The sequence below is a fragment of the Dromiciops gliroides genome, chromosome 4 (genome assembly GCF_019393635.1).
Source record: "Dromiciops gliroides isolate mDroGli1 chromosome 4, mDroGli1.pri, whole genome shotgun sequence".
Lineage (NCBI taxonomy): Eukaryota > Metazoa > Chordata > Mammalia > Microbiotheria > Microbiotheriidae > Dromiciops > Dromiciops gliroides.
The window spans coordinates 76,385,169-76,406,571 of NC_057864.1; the positions used below are offsets into that span (position 1 = coordinate 76,385,169).

The window sequence follows — 21,403 nt, forward strand, 5'->3', positions numbered from 1 at the left end:
CTTAGTTCTAAAATCTTGCTAATTGTAATGGTTTCACTATTATTAACTAATATCTGAAAGCATATTATATACTTGGGTTAGGGTTCATCATTATTCCTAGCTGATATAAATCCATATTTCAGATTTTAGTTACTTCAGTTGGGGGGGGGGGGCTGACTTCTTATCCAATCTAATTAAATTGTTAATGTTTTTACCTTGAAATGTGACTGTACAGAGCTTGGATTATCAGTTCTGCTACTTTCTTGTTAACTTATATGTACAACTTTAATACTGTTTGTAGTCCATGGTTCCTGAATAGGAATCTTTTTAGGCCACTTGCCCATTTTGTGAGGGTTAGTTTAACTAAAACTAGATAATATGATTTTTAAATGTACTTAGCTGGGAAAGCTTAAACTGTGATATACTGCAGTATGCTCAAGGTGAGTGACCATGAGTAAGGACACTATCGTCAGCCTCACACACCTTACAGGATATGTAACTGACAAATGAAATGAAGGCGCTGGCCCCACTCTATATATTAATATTTTATATAAATACTTAATAAAGATTAGTTGCTTTCTTTTTTAAATTAAAAATATAAATGGAATTTCTATTATTTTCCCACATCACAGTTGAACATCCTGTGTATTCTGCTTTGGAAACCACTGGGCTAGATGATCTTCAGGGTCCTTTTAAAAATACCATTGTTCTGTAATAAGAGCCTCTGAAGAAGTGTTCCCTCCTGAAGAAGCCAGACTGTTCTCTGGCTATTGGGTTGTTAATCCTTTCATTATCAGTAGCATTAATAGACAGAATTCAGTGAGGCTCCTTTAAACCTACAACATCGATTTCTCTGCTTTGCAGGTAAAAGATGTGAGCTTTGTGATGATGGCTATTTTGGAGACCCCCTTGGTGAAAATGGCCCCACAAGACTTTGCCGACCTTGTCAGTGCAGTGACAACATTGATCCCAATGCAGTTGGAAATTGCAACCGCTTAACTGGAGAATGCTTGAAGTGCATCTATAACACTGCTGGCTTTTATTGTGACCGCTGCAAAGATGGTTTTTTTGGAAATCCCCTGGCCCCCAACCCAGTAGACAAGTGCAAAGGTAATAGTTTTCAACTTAGAGCCTGATGACCCCATAAAGAAAGGACATAGCCTCATTATACATTTCATATTGAGGTGTTCATTTTCTGGAGCTAGGTGATGCAAAAGGACCTGAGTTCAAATGCAGCCTCAGACGCTTACTAGCTCTGTGACCCAGGGCAAGTCACTCTGCCTTTGTTTCCTCAGCTTTAAAATTGGGTGCTAACAGTACCTATCAGGGTTGTTGTGAGATCATATGACACAATAATTGTAAAGCACTTAGCATAGTACCTGGCACATAAGAGCTTTATAAATGCTTTTATTCCCTTCCCTACCCCCCACCCCCACCATCTTGAGTATTGTGATTGACCTGTCTAGCCTTTGTTGGTCATCTCTAAGCTGAATTTATCAAAGGGAGGAAAGGAAGGAAATTTATACAGATACAAAATACATTATTTTATACAATATGTGTTTTATAATCTGTATAATACAAAATACAGATTTATACAAATTCAAAAGCAGTACAGTCCTCCTTACCTTCAAGGAGCTTACCTTCTTAAGAAGAGGAGGCACTGTATAAAGGGTAGTGAGTGATGGTTAAAGGAGTAAGGAATGTTTCCATTTGGGAAGCCAAAGGGGTGATGAGTGGAGCCTTGGGGGACTTGGCTGACAACACTTTCTGGTAGCAGTGGCAATATTGATTTGACTACAGTTCCAACTGTAAATCGTGATGGGTTCAGCCTTTGAGGGTGGCAAATATATGCACAGCAATAAGTCATTTGGCAAGAAAATGTCAGGGGGAAGAATGTTCATTTGGAGATGGCCAGAGAATTGAGTTGAACATTCAGATAAAAGAGTTTATAGGCAGATCCTCTTTATCAACATTTTCCCCAGTTAATCTGCATTTTTTCCTATCCCTTAGCTTGTAGTTGTAATCCTTATGGTACTGTGAATCAGCAGACTACTTGTAATCAAGTCACTGGGCAGTGTGAATGCCTCCCTCACGTCACTGAGAGGGATTGCAGCGCCTGTGATCCTGGATTCTATAATTTACAGAGTGGACGAGGATGTGAGAGGTAAGGAGGGCCTGTGTTTAAATCCTGCCCAAGAGCACTTACCAGCTACAGGACTTTGGGCAAATCACTTAATCTCTCAGTTTCAGTTCATCTGTACAATGGAGATAAAGAATAGCACTTATTTTACAGGGTTTTTGTAAGGATCAAGTGAGATAACAAAAGTAAAGCACTTTACAGATGCTACTTGTTGTTATTATCCCTTAGTTATAGCATTTTTCCTATGTTTTAGAGGAGATGGTTTATAAGTGAAAAGAAATTATATTTAATTGGAACCATAAGTGTCTGTTTAGCTTCCACTCCATACAGGACACTATTGATTGGCAATATTTTCTTCCTTTTTTCAGAGCTCTGTACTTAACTTTAAGAAAGAAAAATAAAAGAATCCACATGTGGTTTTGACAGGGCAAAGGTCAAAGTTTGTGTTAGGGTAAAAAAGAATTTGTATAGGACTCATTAAAACTTGAGTCATACTTAGTACACACAAGAACTTAACTCCTAGTCAGCAGTATTTGTCCTCTTCTAGTAGAAAAAGACAGTTCTTGTGTACACTTAGAAAATCGTTCATTCAAAATCTGTTTCTTTTATCTAAAACAAAATTATTTTATATTTCATTTTCAGATGTAACTGTCATGCTCTAGGTTCCACCAATGGCCAATGTGACATTCGCACTGGCCAGTGTGAATGTCAGCCAGGCATCACTGGTCAACGCTGCGAGCAGTGTGAGCCCAACCACTTTGGTTTTGGACCAGAAGGCTGCAAACGTAAGGCACCGATGGCACAGTACATCTTCTCACGTTCTTTGCTTCTGATCTCAGGGCTAGAAGGGGTCTCTACTTCTATGGCTTATTGCCTTACTAATACAGGAATTTGCCTAAATCATCCATAGGTAGATGATTACACATTTGATTCTTAAAAGTCTAGATAGTTTAAAAGATTACTTGGTAAAGATTTTATCTGTTTCTTCTGTTTCCCATACTACGTTATTTGTAGATGGTTATTTTTACTTTTGATCCAGTAAATTAAACCATTCCTTGATCACCTCTCTTTACATAGGCTATTTACAGGACCTTTTTTGTTTATTTGTTTATAGCAGTTGTTTCTCATCCTTTGGTGCTTTTGGGGAGCAGATCTAATTATAAAAATCTTTCTTTCCTTAACATATACAGTTCCTTGGAAGCATGTCCCAGTAAACTTAGGTTTTCTGCTTTCTAAATTCTTGTCTTTCTTCTCTGGAGTGTTACATGTTATTGACCTAAACTAAGGAATAATATTAGTAAACATATCATAAAATTACACCACAGTCATACCTCCATATTCATTTGAGTCTTCTGGCTTCTTCATGAGGAAACATTGAAAACAGAGGAATGGTAAGGATGGAGGTGACTCTCCTCAAGGTAAATGGTTCCAGGGCGATAAGTGGAATGATTGTCATCATCCCAAGATACCATGTAATGTATCTCATAGGGCACGCACTGCACTTAAACCTTGTGTTTGCTCTAAAAGTTTCTGTGCTGCCTTCCAGGCAGACGTGTTTTGTTTAATATCTGGTAAATGCTCTCTCTTGCAGTCCGTAATGGTGATAGTGGTGTCTTCCATTTCCCAATAAGCAGCGTACAGTTCAAAGAGAGCACCTCTTCTCCTTCCTTCCCCAGTCCCATTCTAATGGAGACTTTCTCCTTTTTATTCTGCAGCATGTGACTGTCACCCTGAGGGGTCGCTTTCACTCCAGTGTAAAGATGACGGTCGTTGTGAATGCAAGGAAGGCTTTGTGGGAAATCGCTGTGACCAGTGTGAAGAAAACTATTTCTATAATCGGTCATGGCCTGGCTGCCAGGAGTGTCCTGCCTGCTATCGACTGGTGAAAGATAAAGTAAGTCTGTAGCAGGGCCTTCCTAGGACTTTTGCCATTTAAGGTAGAAAAACATCTTAAATTCTCTTGGCATACTGCTACCTGCCAGTAGGTATAGAATTTACATGGAATTTTGATCTTTGTTCTTATTCATTTTACACCTGGTAAGGAAGCAGTAGGCACTAGCTAGAATCCTGTCTCTTCAGGAAGACTTCTGGGAGAGTGCCTGAGAAGGCATTTCACCTGTGCCCTCATTTCTTCCTTTACTTTCTTGAGGTTGCTGAGCATCGAGTGAAGCTCCAGGAGTTAGAGAACCTTATAGCAAACCTTGGAACTGGAGAGGAAACAGTGACAGATCAAGCCTTTGAGGACAGACTGAAGGCAGCAGAGAGAGATGTTATGGACCTACTGCGTGAAGCCCAGGATATCAAAGGTTGGTGTTACTGGTGGCTTCCATTGGACTGGCCAGTTGATTAATGTAGTTATTACCCAAAGGCAATATATTGTATTATGAATTTCATACGCTCAGTAGTCAAGGTTTTTAAGAGTTTCAAAAAATATTTGATTTTTTTCCCCCAATCACATGTAAAAACACTTCCTTACATTTGTTTTTTAAAAATTTTACCTTCCAAATTTTCTCCCCCTTTCATCTCCCCTCATTGAGAAGGCAAGCAATTTGATATTATACATATACAGTCATGCTAAACATATTTCCATATTAGTCATGTTGTGAAAGAAAACGCACAACAAAAAAAGAAGAAAAGTAAAGGTAAAAAAGTATATTTCAATCTGCATTCAGACTCCATCAATTTTTTTCTCTGGAGCTGGATAGCATTTTTCATCATAAGTTCTTTGAAATTGTCTTGGATCATTGTATTGCCAAGAATAGCTAAGTTATTCACAGTTGATCATCCTAAATATTATTGTTACTGTGTACAATGTTCTCCTGGTTATGTTCATTCCACTTTGAATCAGTTCATATAAGTCTTTCCAGGTTTTTCTGAGAGTATCCATGTCTCTGCACAGATAAATCTGAAGAGTAGTTAAGGGCATTGAAATTAAAATCAAATTAAAAGGTGAAAATGGAAGGCAATACGGTAAAATAGTTTTGTTGACTTTTAAAAAGAATCAGCTATTTTTATTTATTTTGGGGGACTGGGTCTCCCTATTTTTTAAGCCTGGTAGTGCTATCAGCCACCCATCAGTCTAGGCCCCCTACTAATAAGCACAGAAGCTTTGACTTGTTCTCTTTCTAACCTGGATTGGTTCATCCTCCTTAGGCAGCCTGTTGGTCCCCTGCTCCCAAAGCCTTGTCACGTTGGTGCTGGACTCAATGTGGTCACTCTTTTGGCTTATCCCTATTGCAGCTCAAAACTCTGGAGCTCAAATGATCCACCAGGGCTAACCTCCCAGTAGTAAGGATTTACTGGGGTGTGCCACCATGCTTAATGGAAGCAACTGTTTTTATTTTTTTTTAAGCCTTGAGTTAAACTTTTCTTGTCCTTGGAAAGGGCCCATCTATTTTCCATCAGAACATAGCCATTTGTAAATAGGCCATTATACTTCTGCATGTGAGCCATTGTCTATTATGTACCTGTATACTCATGAGTATAGCATGGGCAATTGGCATCTCTTTGAAATAAATCAGAGCCAATGTCCTATCAGAATAGCAGTAACTAGGTAGTATCTATTTCTAACATAACTATCCATTATTCTTTGTGCACCTAATAAACAAATTTGAATTTGTAAAATTGATATAAATTAGTATTTTGAATTTGTTTTACTGATCAACAAGTATTTATTAAGCATCAGCTGTGTGCTTTTGGTCTCAAACATAAAGAATTTAATACTGAAGTTCCATCAGGTATTTAGAATATGATTATCTATTAGTCAAATTGTGGTGTTGCAACAGCTCTGTTAGATACTGCAGATAGTCAGGTGAGAGTGAAGAGGGGAAGTGGTAGAACTTTTAGAACTGTGAGCTTGTCATTGGGGGAAATGCTTAGAAACAGAAGTTCTTCTATCGATAGACATGGAGGATACACAAGGAGGTAGTACAGCTGGGAAACTGAGGAAGAGTTACTAGTTAAGAACTACAAATCTCAACATGCGTAACTGCTGGTATCCTACAGTGCCCATCGTGACATGGATTTGGTCACCACCCTAACACTTCTCCCCAAAGGTATTTAAATCACTGAGTTTTGCAGTTAACAGGGACCTCAGAGGCCATTTAGACCAATTTGCACCTGGTCAAGAATCCCTTCTAATCTCCAGAAAGTGAGATGGGAAAGTCAACCAGTTCATCCTCTCACACTTCCCAAGCCAGCCCATTTGACCTTTGGTTCATTCTAGTTATTATGAAGTTTATTTGGGGAGTTTTTAAATGGGAACATTTCTGTTTTGTGGTTGTTGGTTTTAGTTTTGAATGGCTCTCAGTGGAAATGTTGGGTAGATTTTGTAGAAATTAATTTAAAAATTTTTTAAAGTCAGGTAAGTCTTATTGAAAAAGTACCAAAACATTTCCTTTGAGATAAGTCACTAATTTTACCCCAGCTGAGGAGGAGAAAAGGTAACCTGCAAGTCAGTTCTTTATGATTAGGCTAGAGGTATAGGACTCGGTGTTTCTGTTTCACTTTTTCAGATCTTTAAAGGGAAGCTAAAGAAAAGGTAGAATTTTTGTGTAGCATTCAAAACTGCATCTCATCTCTAGATTGTAGCAAACAGGAACTGCTCACGGATTAAGAGTCAGGAATCTGGGGCGGCTAGGTGGCACAGTGGATAAAGCACTGGCCCTGGATTCAGGAGGATCTGAGTTCAAATCTGGCCTCAGACACTTGACACTTACTAGCTGTGTGACCCTGGGCAAGTCACTTAACCCTCATTGCCCTGCCCGCCCCCTCCCCCCCCAAAAAAAGAATTAGGAATCCTATGTTTGAGGCCTGACTACCACTTGCGGGCTATATGACTTTAGGCAAATGATTTAACTTTGTTCAGCCTTAGTTACCTCATTTAAAAAACAAGGGTAGTAATACCTACTCTGCCTCCTCCACAGGGTTATAGTGAGAACCAAATGAGATGGTGTGTGTAAAAATACTCTGTAAAATGTAAAGAAGCACTCCATTTAAGATGTCATTATCGTCATTGTTATTAAGGAATAATTTCCATCATTGAACTGGTATTCAGGCTTTTTTCTTAGAGGAATTGTCTTTTTCCCCAAAGGCAAAACATTTGGAATGTCTTTATAGGCTAGTAGGGGAAGATATGCAATAAAAAAGCTGGGGACTTTCTGGAGAACTGCGCCCAAAGAGCTATATGCATACCCTTTGATCCAGCAATTCCACTGCTAGGTTTATATCCCAAAGACATCCCCCAAAAAAGAAAAAGACCGATTTGTACAAAAAGATTTATAGCAGTTCTCTTTGTGGTGGCTAAGAATTGGAAATCAAAGGAATGCCCATCAATTGAGGAATGGCTAAACAAGCTGTGGTTTATGATGGTGATGGGATGTTATTGTGCTATGAGAAATGACAAGCAGGATGATTTCAGGAAGGCCTAGAAAGACTTGTATGAACTGATGTATAGTGAAGTGAGCAGAACCAGGAGAAAGTTGTGCGCAGAGAAAGCAATATTGTTTGATGAAGAACTGTGAATGACTTAACTCTTCTCAGCAATACAATGATCCAAGACAATCCCAAAGGACTAATGATGAAGCATACTATCCACCTCCAAAGAAAGAACTGATATTGATTGAACACAGACTGAAACAGGCTATTTTTCACTTTCATTTTTTTCTTTTATTCAAGTGTTTTTGTACAAAATGACAAATATAGTAATGTTTCCCATAATTGCACATGTATAACCCATATCTGATTGCTTACTGCCTATGGAAGGGGGCAAGGGACAGAGGGAAGGAGGGATAAAATTTTGAACTCAAAACTATAAATTAAAATGTTTATTATTTTTTTAAAAAGCAGAGGACTGGCAAGGATAACTGGGTCGAAGACAGTTTATTTTGATGTCCTCTAAATATATTACTTATAAACCTGTTGGGCCCAGTGCAAGGCTCAGCTGTGCTTTAGTTGAATTCAGGGACTGAATTTGTTGGGGATTTAGGAGAAGATAGAACTTTTCTGGCAAGAGAATTTTATTATTGGTTTTGGCCAGTTTGTTTGCTTTTTGTATGAGTGCCCAGAAACTGTTTTATAAGATTCATTTTTAGAAACTTAAAAAAATTAATAGGTCAGTGGCCTACTTTAACTGTAGTTTTTTCATTTTGTTGTATGGCTTGTTTTTAGTTTTAAGACATAGAGATAGAAGTTTAACAGATGCTGTCTATTCCGCCTAAAGATCTGTGTTTCTTATATTTAAGAAAATATTTTACTTAAAAGCATGTTGCCCTGTCAATGTACCCATTTGTGGTATGACTCAAGATACTGCCATCTTAATTGCTTCCCTGATTCAAATATCACTTTTCATTGGGACTAGAAAGGGGGAAGTATGTTGTCATGATTCCTTTCATAACCTCTACTTCTCCAGCTCTGCTTATAGTACAGAGATCTCAGTTCTATTCCATTTTACTCTTGTCCAAATAAATCATTTTATTGGTTGAAGAGAAGCTGGGAAGTTTTAAGAAGGGTAGTACTTGAAAACAGCAATATTCCGTCTCCTTCACATCAGGCTCCCAGGATAATGAACATCCTTAGTTGGCTCCGGCAGTTCTGTCAGAGAGTGGCTGATGATCAGGCTTCTCAGTACTCAGATGGGTGGAACATGCCTGACTGTTTTGTCCTAAGGCTCAAGTGAAAACCACAGAATATTTAAAAATAATTATTTTATCTTTTGAGATGGGATTCAGTCATGTGTATTTTATATTTTAATCTATCCTAAAATATGAAAAGAGATAATATTGAGTGAATAAACCTTAGAAGTAAGATCTTAAGACTGGAAAAAAACTTGAAATAATCCTGTACTTCCTCTACCCTGCTTCCAGAACTAGTTTCCCAAAGAACTGCCCCACCATAATAGGGTAACTGATTTTTTAAAATCTCAAGAGAATGGGGATTCTCCACCTTCTTGGTAATGTATCCTAATGTCTGGTGACATAACCAAAAGTTTTTTTTTTCCTGGGCCTAATCAAATAATTTCAAAGTCTTAATCTCTTTTTGCCAGTTTCAAGGTGTGTTGAGAAACTTGTACACTCAAACTGTTGTGGCATCCTTAGCATTTTCTTCATCAGAGCCAAATTTTGGTGTTTAACTTTTTTTAATCCCCAGAGAGCTTTATTTACCAAACCTTTATTCATTTTTGTTCTTGCCTGTGACCCAGAATTTTTTTATATTTCTAAAATAGAAAAAACCAGGAATGAGCATAGTACTATTATAAGTAACCAGCCAACTCTGAATTCACTTCATGGTCCTTATCTATTTGTTGGTACACCAAAATTCTAAATATTACCACTATGTGATGGGCTCTTATTCAGTTTATGAATCTTTATGACACCAGGTATGTGTACCAAGTTGATTGATTTCAACCCACCAAATTAATTAACTGGCTGTTGTGTGCAAGGTGTTAACAATTCTAAGAAAAATGAAGTAGTCCTTTTCTTCAGAGAACTTAGTGAGGAGGATATAACATACAAATTTTCATTTGAAGGGATGAAGAGGAGGGGAATGGGGGCAGGGAGAATAAGCAAGAAAAAGAATAGAGATAGAGGAATAGGGGGGTGGAGAATTCTGAAAGAGATGAAAAGTGAGTGCATTTCAGGCATGAAATTCCTCTGTTAAGGAACAGAGGTGATACAAGAGGATATATTGAGTGCAGGGGGAAAACTAGGAGGCCACTTTAGCTAGAACATAGATCATAGGAAAGGGAATAATATGAAATCTTTAGAAAGGGAGATGTTAGCTGTATTGTGGAGAGCTTCACATGTCAAACTGCAGAATTTGTGTATTATCTTACAAGCAATAGGAAGTCCCCTAAGGCTTTTGAAAAGGGATGTGACATGGTCAGACCTGTACTGGGGGAAGATTAATTTGGTAGCTATGTGGAGAATGGATTGGAGGGAGGGGAGACTGAAGTAGGGAGACCAGTTAAGCAGCTCTTGTCATATTCCTAGTGAGATGTTAGGAGGCCTGAACTAGGGTATTTGAGAGCTCTTTTAGAAGTGGAATCAACAAGGTTTGGAAACTGATGAGCTCTGTGAGATGAGGGGGGAGGGCAGCCTCATGTGAAAGAAGGATTATACTTTTTCTGTATAGCCTCAGAAGGCAGAACAGAAGCAGTTGGTTCAGGTTGCAAATAGGACAATTTAGGAATGATATAAAGAAATGCTTCCTAATGTAAAAAAAATATCATAAAGAAATGTTTCCTAATAATTGGAGCTCTGTCCCTAAGTAGAATGGACTACTTTAAAGATAGCTGGCCAATAAAGTCTTTTTCATGAAGTCTTCATTTGAAGGATGAATGCTAGATATCTGGAAAGAAGGTAGTTGCACCCTTTACAGAAACAAGGGAAATTTAGAGAAGGAGAGGGAGATTGAGAATAGTGGGGATTTGAGAAGCAACATAAGTGGTGGTAGATGAGCTCATTTTCTCATTCAAGTAAGAAATGCAAGGGGGCTGTGTAGGATGAGTAGAGAAGAGAAGAAGAGAACATTCGTGCTGCGATTATTAATCAGGGAAAAATAAAAAAGATTGTCATGTATCAGTGAGAGCCAAGTTGAGATTAAATTTGAAGTGGATCCACTTAGTAAACGTTGCGTCACTTAGTCCAGTGGTATTAAGTAGTATTTAAGTAGGAATAGAAAAGTTAGATTGGTGGGGCACCTTACAGTTGCAGTATAACAAGGAGTGAATGGGGATAGGAAGAGATTAAAGGGGAGAGGATAGGATTCAGTTGAAGTGTTCCACTGTAGAGTCAATGACAAATAGAGAGAAAGCCTTTTTGACAGAGCTGCACATATTTCACAGAGAAAACTATTTTTGGAAAATTGAGTGAGAAAAAATCTCAATAGTTGATTTTAAAATGTCATGTGATTTGCCAAGGTCAAATTATGTAATATAGAAAAATATGCCCTAGGTATTGATGATACCATCAGTTAATATGTTTGTGTTATGATAGCAGTGATAGCTTAGAATGGGTTTGAAGATCAAAACCATTAGAGTAAGACTTTTTATATTCATTTTGCAATCCCATGTAAATTGTATCTCCTGGAATAAGTCACCAGCCCTACATTTTAATTAGAATGATCTCTGTCACCTTCAAATACATTACGTACTTTCCCTCCCACACCCATTTGTAGATATAGACCAGAACCTGATGGATCGTCTCCAGAGGGTGAATAATACCCTGTCCAGCCAAATCAGCCGCTTACAGAATATCCGGAACACTGTGGAAGAGACAGGAAATTTAGCTGAGCAAGCCCGCACACGAGTCGAGAGCACAGAAAGGCTCATTGAAATTGCTTCCAGAGAACTGGAGAAAGCAAAAGTGGCCATTGCCAATGTGGTAAGTGCAGGGCATGTGCACTATACTGACTTGCAGTGTATTTTGTTACTGGGAGGGAGGTCATGAACTATTTTAACTCTTCTTTCTATCTATAGATGTCCATAATAAACGACTTTAGACTTTTAGAGCTGGAGTAGACTTTGGGGAGAAAGTTTCCTAATTTCCTTGTTTTACAGATGCTGAAACTGAGAACCAGGAGTAGAGAAACTAGCCTGAGAGTACACAACGAATTGAGTTGTTTTCACTCCCAGTCCATTGCTCTTTTCCTTGTACTACTACTTTCCCTTGATATAATTTTTCTAATGAAATAGAGCTTTAGTATCATTGCCCATAGAGTTGTCAAGAAATAAGCCTTGTGTTTGTTTTGCCAGCTTGTTTGTATGCTCCTGGGAGATCAAGCATTCCTTTGTTCTTTTGTGAAAATAAGAATGATACTTGGGTTCAAAAATATCCACTCTACAAGTGTAGGATAGGAGACACCTGGCTAGGCAGTAGTTTATTTGAAGGCGACCCAGGTCATTTAATTGACTGCAAATTCAGTATGAATCAACAAATGACTGTTCTCGTGGCTTTCCTAGTTGAAATAGGATGGAAAGGCATTTTTTAAGCACTTACCCTTTGCTGAGCACTGAGCTAACCATTGTAAATGTAAGTCATCAAATTTAAATGGTCCTTGCTCTCAAAGACTTGGGTTTGAATTCATGGATAGGTTAGTTGGAAAGTCCATCAGAATTTTGTGGTAGCTATGATAGCAAGTCCCAGGGGTCTTTGGCTATACTGTTGGAAAGGATAATTATTGGTGGAACCTGGATAGGTGGGGATTTGGTCTGGCATCCTTGGGAGGAGAAGGGAATAGAAGGAAAGTGTTGAGACCAAGAGAAGTGTTAATTCCATGGTATTCTGTGCTGGTCAGATCATAATATGAATTATTAAATTTTCTTCTGTGTGCTACATTTTAAGAGGAGTGTTGAGCTAAAATGCATCTGGAGTAGTGTAATTAGGATGTTGAGGGAACTGGAAACCATTTCATATGAGGAACAGCCAATACTGGAGATATTTACCCTACAGAAGAGATTTAATGGAGATGTAGGCACTATTATCAAATATTTATTTGAAGGGCTAGTTTATGGAAGAGATGTATTCTTTTTTGAGCCTAGAGAAGAGGACTTGGGACTGATCGTGGATAGAAGTTAAAGGGATAGCAGTTTAACTCAATATGAGGAAGAACTTTCTAATGATTTTGGCTGTCTAAAAATGGAATAAACGGCCTCTGAACATCACACATACCCTTTTCTGGCTGTGTTTAAGCAGAGGTTGGGTGAAAATTTGCTGAATATGTGTTATGAAGAGAAGGGACTCGTGCTTCACAAGTAAAAGAATTGGGTGATCAATGTGGTTCCTTCTAACTCTTACAATTTTATCATCTCTATATAATAATATAAATCTTTGGAAAGGTGAAAATGTTGCTAAATAATACTTACCATTGACGTTCACAAACCCTTCCCTTATTTAAATTCATACAGTTCAGTTCTCTGTGAAAGTAAGTCCTCTTTTTGTTTTATTTCATTTTCAGTCAATTACCCAACCAGATTCTACTGGTGATCCTAACAACATGACTCTCTTGGCAGAAGAGGCTCGTAAACTTGCTGAACGGTAATTTCTAGATTCGTGTATTTATTACAGATTTTTTTATACCAAAGTTTAACCTGTGTTCCTCTCCCACATTTGTGTATTTTTCCATATAACCAGCTTTTAGCAAGTTATACTTCTTTACTAATTATTTTCTTTTGTCACCAAGTAATTATTGTTATTCTTGTTGTTATCTGTTCTTTCCTTTGTAAAATTAGTGTAAAATCTCTCCCTTTGAGCTCAGAGTGTTTGGGGATCTTTAGAACATTCCACCTTTTTATATTGACTCAAACATGGCTAAACTTAGAAACTTTGAATTCGGGTACATTTGTTCTTGACTGTGTGGTATATGATGTTGTATAGATTTCTCTTCATGTATAATTTAGTTCTTAATTATTGAAGATATCCATCCAAAGATTCACAGTGGAAAACTTGTGCTCACTCACATGATTCTGAGTTGCTTTTTGCAAAAATCAAAAACAACAAAACAAAACAAAAAACCATGAATGAGGAGGGAATCCATCCGTCACATGAAAGCTAACAGCAATGAACCAAATCCTTCATAATCATGCCAAAAGTTAGAAGTAACCTTTAGGGACTGTCATTGTTGAGATAACACATTTTCCCTGAGACCCAGTTGATCTTGCATTGAGAGAGCCTTAACGACACTAAGGTAGTTTTTCTCATAAGTGTGCAGCTTTAGTAATTCAGACTGATGTAAAAGGTGGTCTGCTTAGAATGGAATTTTTAAGAAATGTCATTATCTTGCTCTGGAATATAAACAGTATTTTCAACAAGGGTAATAAAGTGATACATAGTTGGTGGCTTTGAATTATAATTTAGTGCTTCTGAATTAATTTTTAATACTTGAATTCAGCTTATCCCAAGTAGTATAGACATTTACTTCTATATACTCTTTATTTGGTTTATGCTGTTAATTGTCTAAGGAAATAATTTCACCCAGCAAAACTAGTTAGAGGAGTTAAATTTATGCCCAGCTTCTATCCAGATGATCATGACCTCTGAACTAATGAGATTTTATAGTATTTCTGGAGTTTTGCTGAATTCAGTGACCTTTTTTTAAACATTAAGAATTATTCTACTACCAGTTCCCACATTTTTAGAGAATGGTGCAAAATTATGTAATGCATAAGTAATTTAAAAACTCAACTCCTATAACGGTTTGTCTTATTTTGACAGTTATTATGAGCAATACTTGGGTTTTTTTTTAAACAATAGGATGTTTTAGAATTTTACTTTCATGAGCATCTAGTTTTAACCATTTATGTTATGAATCTGGCCTATCCTGATTTACTGGTGTAACCTTAGAATTAACTGATAAGTACTTCGGTCATGCTGTTTTATCATCTGTGAAGTCACTGATGATTTTGGAAAGACATATCTATGCTGTTCATTTATGGAGCCTTTCTTAATATCACAAAAATATAGTATTGTTAGGGGCAGGTTCTTAGCTTGACTGATATTAACATGAGCCTAGGAGTAGCATTAAGACAGGACTATAATTTTAAGTTTTGCTCTAATACAAGTAACACCTTATTCTCATTGTGACACCTTCATCCAAGACACTTCTTGGTAGTTTAATTGAAATGTCTTATGTAGCTGGGATAAGCCAAAATTTTTTTGTGGGGACATTCTTAGGGCAGCTTCACTTTTATGGAATTGTTTTTCTTTTTTTGTCATAGACATAAAAAAGAGGCTGATGACATTGTACGAGTAGCCAAGACAGCCAATGATACATCAACTGAAGCCTATAATCTGCTCTTGAGGACTTTGGCTGGAGAGAATCAAACAGCAAATGAAATTGAAGAACTTAATAGGAAGTGAGTCTAAATTAAAAGTGTTTGATGAGCCCTTTAGATGTGTGCGTGAGAGACGGTGCAACAAGAAATTAAATTCTGGCATATTTGGAGCATGTTCTGGATGATTTTTTACTTGTGCTTTTTAAATGTCCTACAGCAGTTGGGTCAGGGAAATTAGAACAAGGGCTTTTGTGTCTATTTGATTGCTTATTGGAATTGCAGATAAAAGAATAATTAATTAAGGCATTTAAACTGTTAAATAAGGAGAAATGAAAAGAAACATATGCAATAGCCTTGATGGGTATAGAGGCAAGGAGAAAATATGCTAATGGACTGCAGGTACTGGTGATTGAAAAAAGTGGTCTGTGGGTTTTAAACAAAAATAATAAGATAAAATTTAAATTTAATTAGGTATTAATTATTGTTAAATAAAATGTTAACATATTGCTGGCATTTTGCTGTGTTGTATTCTGCCAGTGGAATGGAATTTCCTTTAAATTCTTTTGTCTTGGGGCAGCTAGGTGGCATAGTGTATAAAGCACTAGCCCTGGATTCAGGAAGATGTGAGTTCAAATCCTGCCTCAGAGACTTGACGCTTACTAGCTGTGTGACCCTGGGCAAGTCACTTAACCCTCATTGCCCTACGAAACAGACAAACAAATTTAAAAAAAATATTCTTTTGTCTTTGTGTCTCAGCTGCCTTCACAGTACATTGTACGTAGTAGGCCCTTTGTTGAGCACAGTAGGAATGGTGGAAGTGCTGTCCCAAAGACTGAAATCTGCTTCAGTTCTTTTAATATTTACTAACTGTACAATTAGATTAGAAAAAATCATGCTAAAATGCTTGTTTTTCCTAGTTTTTTAGTCATGCTTTAAATGTACCTTTTAGTATATCCCATAAGTTTCTCAAGCTCAACACGTCTAAAATAAAACTTGTCCTTTATTATTAAGCAGGTAGATGTGGTGTTGTAGAGCTTTGGATTTGAAATCAGGAAGACCTGAGTTCAAATCCTGCCCTAGACAGGTAGTAGCTCTATGACCCTCGGCAAGTCACTTAACCTCTCAGGTTGTTTTCTTATGCAAAATGGGGATAATAGTGGTACCTACCTCACTTGTGAGGAAGCACTAAATAAATGCTAGCTATTATTGTTGTCTTTCTCCTTAAACTCACCCTTCCTCCCCAGTTCCTTGTTTCTATTAGGTGCACCACTACTCACTCAGTCACCCAAGTCTAAAACCTGGGAATCATCATCATCCCCTCTTCATTTTCACTCACCCCCATATCTGATCGTTATCCAGTCCTTGTTGATTGTACCTCCACAGCATCTTTCACTTCCATCCCTTTCTTGCCACTCACCAAAATCACCCTCATTGTTCTCCCTGCGTCTAATCCATCCTCCTTGTATGTGCCAAATTGAGATGCTTAAAGCGCTGCCTTGTTCAAGACCCTCAGCCAAAACACAAGCGCCTGCATTTGGCATGAAAAGCTCGTCTGGCTCCCTCTCTTTCCAGGCTGGTTTCATGTTAGTCCCCTCAGGGCGCACCCTGTGTTGTTTGCAGCCAGTCTGCTTGCTCCTCCTCATGCGTGACAGTTCCTCTCCTCCCGTTGTACCTTGCACAGACCTTTCCTGGTTACTTCTCACCCAGCTCTTGTCTAGGCAGCTTTTCCGTGCTCAGCCAAGAAGCTGCCAGCTAACTTTGGAAGGGAGACTCCCTCTCCAGAAAAGTCCTTGTGTCTGTCCCTATGCCGTTTTGACTTATCTTTCAATGCATTGTGCACCACCTCTGTCCTCCTCCAGGCTTCGTTTGAAAGGGGGAGGGGCGCCTCTCTCACTTTTGCACGGGACCTAACAAGGAGGAGGCAGTTGTGTCGGTTGTTTTACAAAGACTCTTAAAATGTCAGTTATTAGTTAAACCTTGTCTTCTGTTCCTTAGATATGAACAAGCGAAGAACCTCTCACGAGACCTGGAGAAGCAGGCGACCCGAGTACATGAAGAGGCAAAACGAGCTGGAGACAAAGCTGTAGAGATTTATGCTAGTGTTGCTCAGCTAACGCCTGTGGATTCTGTGGCCCTTGAGGTGTGGAGCCTTTGTGCACAGGGACATCCACATGCACGCATGCATGCACACCAACAAATAGTGCTCCCTCCACCCCCAAATCTCCAGCAGCTTGTTCTATATGCCCATCCAGGGCCTGTCTTCTCTGCACCTCTACCATGTGTCCAGAACCAAACCTGTCTTCTCCACCGAATTTGACCCCCCTCTAAACTTCTCTATTTCTTTTTGAGGCATAAATGTCCTGTAAGTGAGACAGCCCAGAGGTAGATTATTGGGCTGGGATTCAGGTAGAACTGAGTTCAGATGCTGTCTCAGATACTCAGTAGATGAGTCACTTAAATTCTCAGCCTCAGTTTGCTAATCTGTAAAATGGGAATAGTAATAACAGCTTATCTCATTGGGTAGTTTTGAGAATCAAATGAAATTACGTATGTAAACCTCTTTGTAGACCTTAAAGCAGTTATGTAAATGATATCTCTCTTTATCTACCTATCATTGTCAAGTAGGCCTGTAACCCTTGAGTTATCCTTGAATCTTCTCTCTCTCTTGTCCCAAGTATCCAATTAGTTGCCAAGTTTTGTGGATTCTCTTTATAATTTTTTTTCTTCTCTTTTCTCCATCAGTAGAGACACCATTCTGGTTCAGGCCTTCATTAACTCTTGTCTGCACTAATATCATAGCTTCCTCATTGGCCTACTTGTATCTGTCCTCTCCTCTTTCCAATTCATTCTCCAAGTAAACTCCTTCAGGCACAAGTCCATCACTCAGTCACTCCCCTGGTTAAAGACCTTTAACGGCTCCCTATTTCCTTGGAGATAGAAACCCTCCCCCCCCCATCCTCAAAGACACCCTGTGGTTTTTCTACTACTTGCCTTGACAGCCTTATTTCATATGACTCTGGCATATGCTGTGTCCTGGCAACCCTGGCCTCCTTCCCCCCTCCCAAATTTATAGATTTGCACAATCTTTAACTCCTTTTAGGGCTTAGCTCAGCTGTTACTTCTGGGTAGACGTCCATGATTCCCACCACTTCCCACCACCCCTGGCTGAAACTGTTCTCTTCCTTGTCAAAAGGCATTCTACCTAGCTCTTTCTTTTGCCCATTTTCATATCTATTGTGTTCATTTAAGCATGTCCTATCCCACCCCCACTCTCCAGTAAAGTACAAATCCCTTGAGGTCAGGCCTTTCTTATTTTTATCGTTCCCTCCCCGCCAGCTGTCTAGCCCAGTGCCATGTATTGTAACATTGAATTGAATCTAAGATTATTTATGTAAATTTGTATTTTAATACATTAAATTAGATTAAAGTCAGCAATCCTAGTATCAGCACCCCCTGCTACTGCTAAAAAGAATTTTAGTCAAAGAATCATGTCAAGATGCTTTCAGTTCCATCAAAATAGATGGAATGAGGTGGTGCTTAGCCTCATCTCTGCATTCTCCTAATTCCCAACTGAATCTCAAGTCCTGTAGGACTGAATTGTCTTCAGTTTTACTGTCAATGCCCCAGTACAACAGGAAGGAATACAGAGTGTGCCCCTGTGCTGCTGAAGTTGGAACTTAGTGCCTCACAGAGACTTATTTGTTGGGCATTTTTATGGTACCCAGTTTTGTCATTAAAACTAGCTCAAGTCTGGGCTCTCAGACCATGACCCTCTATATATGAATTTGCACTGTGAGCCTTGGGGATTTCAGAACTACACTCTTCAGAAGTTGCATCGCCTTTTAAAAATTATCCGGTTTTTTTGTTTTGTTTTGTTTTGTTTTTTGAAGAATGAGGCTAATAAGATCAAGAAGGAAGCAGAGGCCCTGGAACAAATGATGGACAAAAAGCTGAGGGACTATGAAGACCTCCGGGAAGACATGAAGGGCAAGGAGCTTGAGGTGAAGGACCTCCTGGAGAAAGGAAAGACAGAACAGCAGGTGAGGCCAGTGTTTGAATTACTTGACTATGAAGAGTGTGAGCCAGCATGGGAGCACCAGGGTGAGTGGGTGCGACTCCTTAACTGGAGTTGTGGCCACATGGGTTGCTGTGATGGCCCTGTCTGAAGAGATGGAGGATTTTGTTTTGGAGTTTCTCATCCCTCTTGTCATGTGTTTATTATAGACAGCTGACCAACTCCTGGCCCGAGCTGATGCTGCCAAGGCTCTTGCTGAGGAAGCTGCTAAAAAGGGGAAGAACACATTACAAGAAGCCAATGACATTCTCAACAACTTGAAAGGTAGAAGAGAAAACCACTGGGACAAAGATTTGTGATATTCCTTTACAGGGTCCTTTACTGTCTTCATGTGCCTTAATGTTGGACATGTATTGATACATGAAAACTATCATTTTTATTTTCTTCTGCCAAATACTGTTCCCCCCATAATCCTGAAGTAGTAAGACTGTCCACAAAGCAAGATTACTTATCCCTCCTGCCTTCTGCTAAAAGCTGTTTGCAGCTCTAGGTCATAGTACTTACTATCTCTTGCCTTTCTTAGATAAGAAAATGCAAAAGTAAGAAATGTTCACTCAAGAAGAAGAGATGCAGGAGGCAGATGGCTACACTTCATGCCCATCAGGGGATGCTTGAATGTCTCTTGCTCTTCCCTAGACTTTTAGTAGTCTATGTTCTGTTTGTCCTTTGGTTCTTTGTTCTTTGTTTTCTTGGCTTATGGGGTTTGCCTCCCTGATTCTTAGTAACTATTAAATGTCTATTTAGATTTTGATAGACGAGTAAATGATAACAAAACAGCAGCAGAGGAGGCCCTAAAGAAGATCCCTGCCATCAACCAGACAATTGCTGAGGCCAATGAAAAGACACGAGAAGCACAGCTGGCCCTTGGCAACGCCGCCGCAGATGCCACTGAAGCCAAAAACAAGGCCCATGAGGCAGAGAAGATCGCAGGGGCTGTGCAGAAGGTGGGTATGTTAGCCTCTCCAAACAAAGGGATTTTTAAAATTTTCTTCTGTTCACTTCTTTTTCTCTTCCCCAGTAATAAAAATATATGATTACTTCTTTGCTTCTAATAATAATTTTATATATATTTTACCCTTGTGACCCTGGGCAAGTCACTTAACCTCTGTCTGCCCTAATTTCCTCATCAGCAATAATATTGCCTACCTCCCAGGGTTGTTGTGAGAATAAAATGAGATAATATTTACAAAGTACTTTTCCCACTTTTAAAAGTTCTATGTAAATGCTGGCTATCATCATTATCTAGCAAGTTAATACTTAATAAGGTACAGTTTTAATAAATACAGTTGTCCTAGCTGGGCCAAAGGCAGGGGTCATAACTTGAAGAGATTTATTTTTATTGAAGTTTCTTTGTCTGGAACTTCCATTCTCTTGGAAATCATTGTAAAAGCTAAGAAATAGAATTGACTGGGATTGTGGCTTATTCTGTTGCTCTACAGCAAGTGATTATTTGATTGTTATTTTAGGGCACTTGAATATTCAGGTCCTTGGTTTTTGTGGAATACTTAGGAGATAGTATTATGATCAGCTTCTCTGATGATGAATTATTCAGAGATTGGCATTTGGTAATTGGCATTACTGCAAGTAGCGAAACAGAAATGAGGTTTATGTACTGCTCCCAAGTCGCTTAGGAAATCCAGTATGTATAGCTCTGGCTTTAAAGAATCCAAAACATGGGCAAAAGATAATATGAGTAAATTATACTCTAAACATTTTGGAGAAATTATGCACTTTAATTATCCCATGAAGAGTAGAAGGCAAACATCTTAGAACAGAATAAATTAAAAGGGCAATATTTGTGTATTGCACCTAGAATGCGACCAATACCAAAGCAGAGGCAGAGAGAACTTTTGCAGATGTTACAAGTTTGGATCAAGAGGTGGATGAAATGTTGAAACAGTTACAAGAAGCAGAAAAGGAACTGAAGAAAAAGCAAGATGATGCTGACCAGGATATGATGATGGCTGGAATGGTGAGTAATTTTTGTTGTCTTTGTACCTGGTCACCCCATGGAGAAGGGTGGGAATGCTCAATAAGAGTAAGAGCTTCTCAGAAGACCAAGTATAGTACAGGCTTTTGCCCTTCCAAGCACTGTCCCAAGGGCCAGGCAGTCTCAGCATTTCCTGGTGGATGTTTCTGGTGAAGAGATGCACAGCTCCAGTTATTACTCCCTTCCTTCCAAAAGCTGGGTACTTAGGGGGGTGGGGGAGGAGGGAGAACTGGCACAAATGTGACATTTTTGAAGATGTCTCTCTTCTTTGTAAATATTCTATCCCACAACTTCAAGATTCTTCCCTTCACATGGCATACAGATGTAAAACAGCTTATAACATCATATAAATAGAAGCCTTGTGTATACAAAGCTCAAAAAAGGAAAGAAGAGATTCTTCTTGTTCTGTCAAAGTCAAGGTTTATGCTTTTGAAGGACTTTATTGTAATT

General features: G+C 38.7%; 1 protein-coding gene across 1 annotated transcript in view; it reads left to right on the forward strand.

The window, feature by feature from the left end:
- LAMC1 (laminin subunit gamma 1) overlaps positions 1–21,403 on the forward strand; it is a 132,441-nt gene that overhangs the window by 101,114 nt on the left and 9,924 nt on the right. Inside the window, exons 14-26 of the mRNA XM_044002551.1 lie at positions 844–1,089; positions 1,990–2,143; positions 2,762–2,904; positions 3,835–4,013; positions 4,269–4,425; positions 11,294–11,499; positions 13,073–13,152; positions 14,832–14,969; positions 16,884–17,028; positions 18,779–18,928; positions 19,113–19,227; positions 19,708–19,907; positions 20,777–20,935. Coding sequence (XP_043858486.1) covers positions 844–1,089; positions 1,990–2,143; positions 2,762–2,904; positions 3,835–4,013; positions 4,269–4,425; positions 11,294–11,499; positions 13,073–13,152; positions 14,832–14,969; positions 16,884–17,028; positions 18,779–18,928; positions 19,113–19,227; positions 19,708–19,907; positions 20,777–20,935 — 2,072 coding nt within the window. The remainder of the gene's footprint in view (positions 1–843; positions 1,090–1,989; positions 2,144–2,761; positions 2,905–3,834; positions 4,014–4,268; positions 4,426–11,293; positions 11,500–13,072; positions 13,153–14,831; positions 14,970–16,883; positions 17,029–18,778; positions 18,929–19,112; positions 19,228–19,707; positions 19,908–20,776; positions 20,936–21,403) is intronic.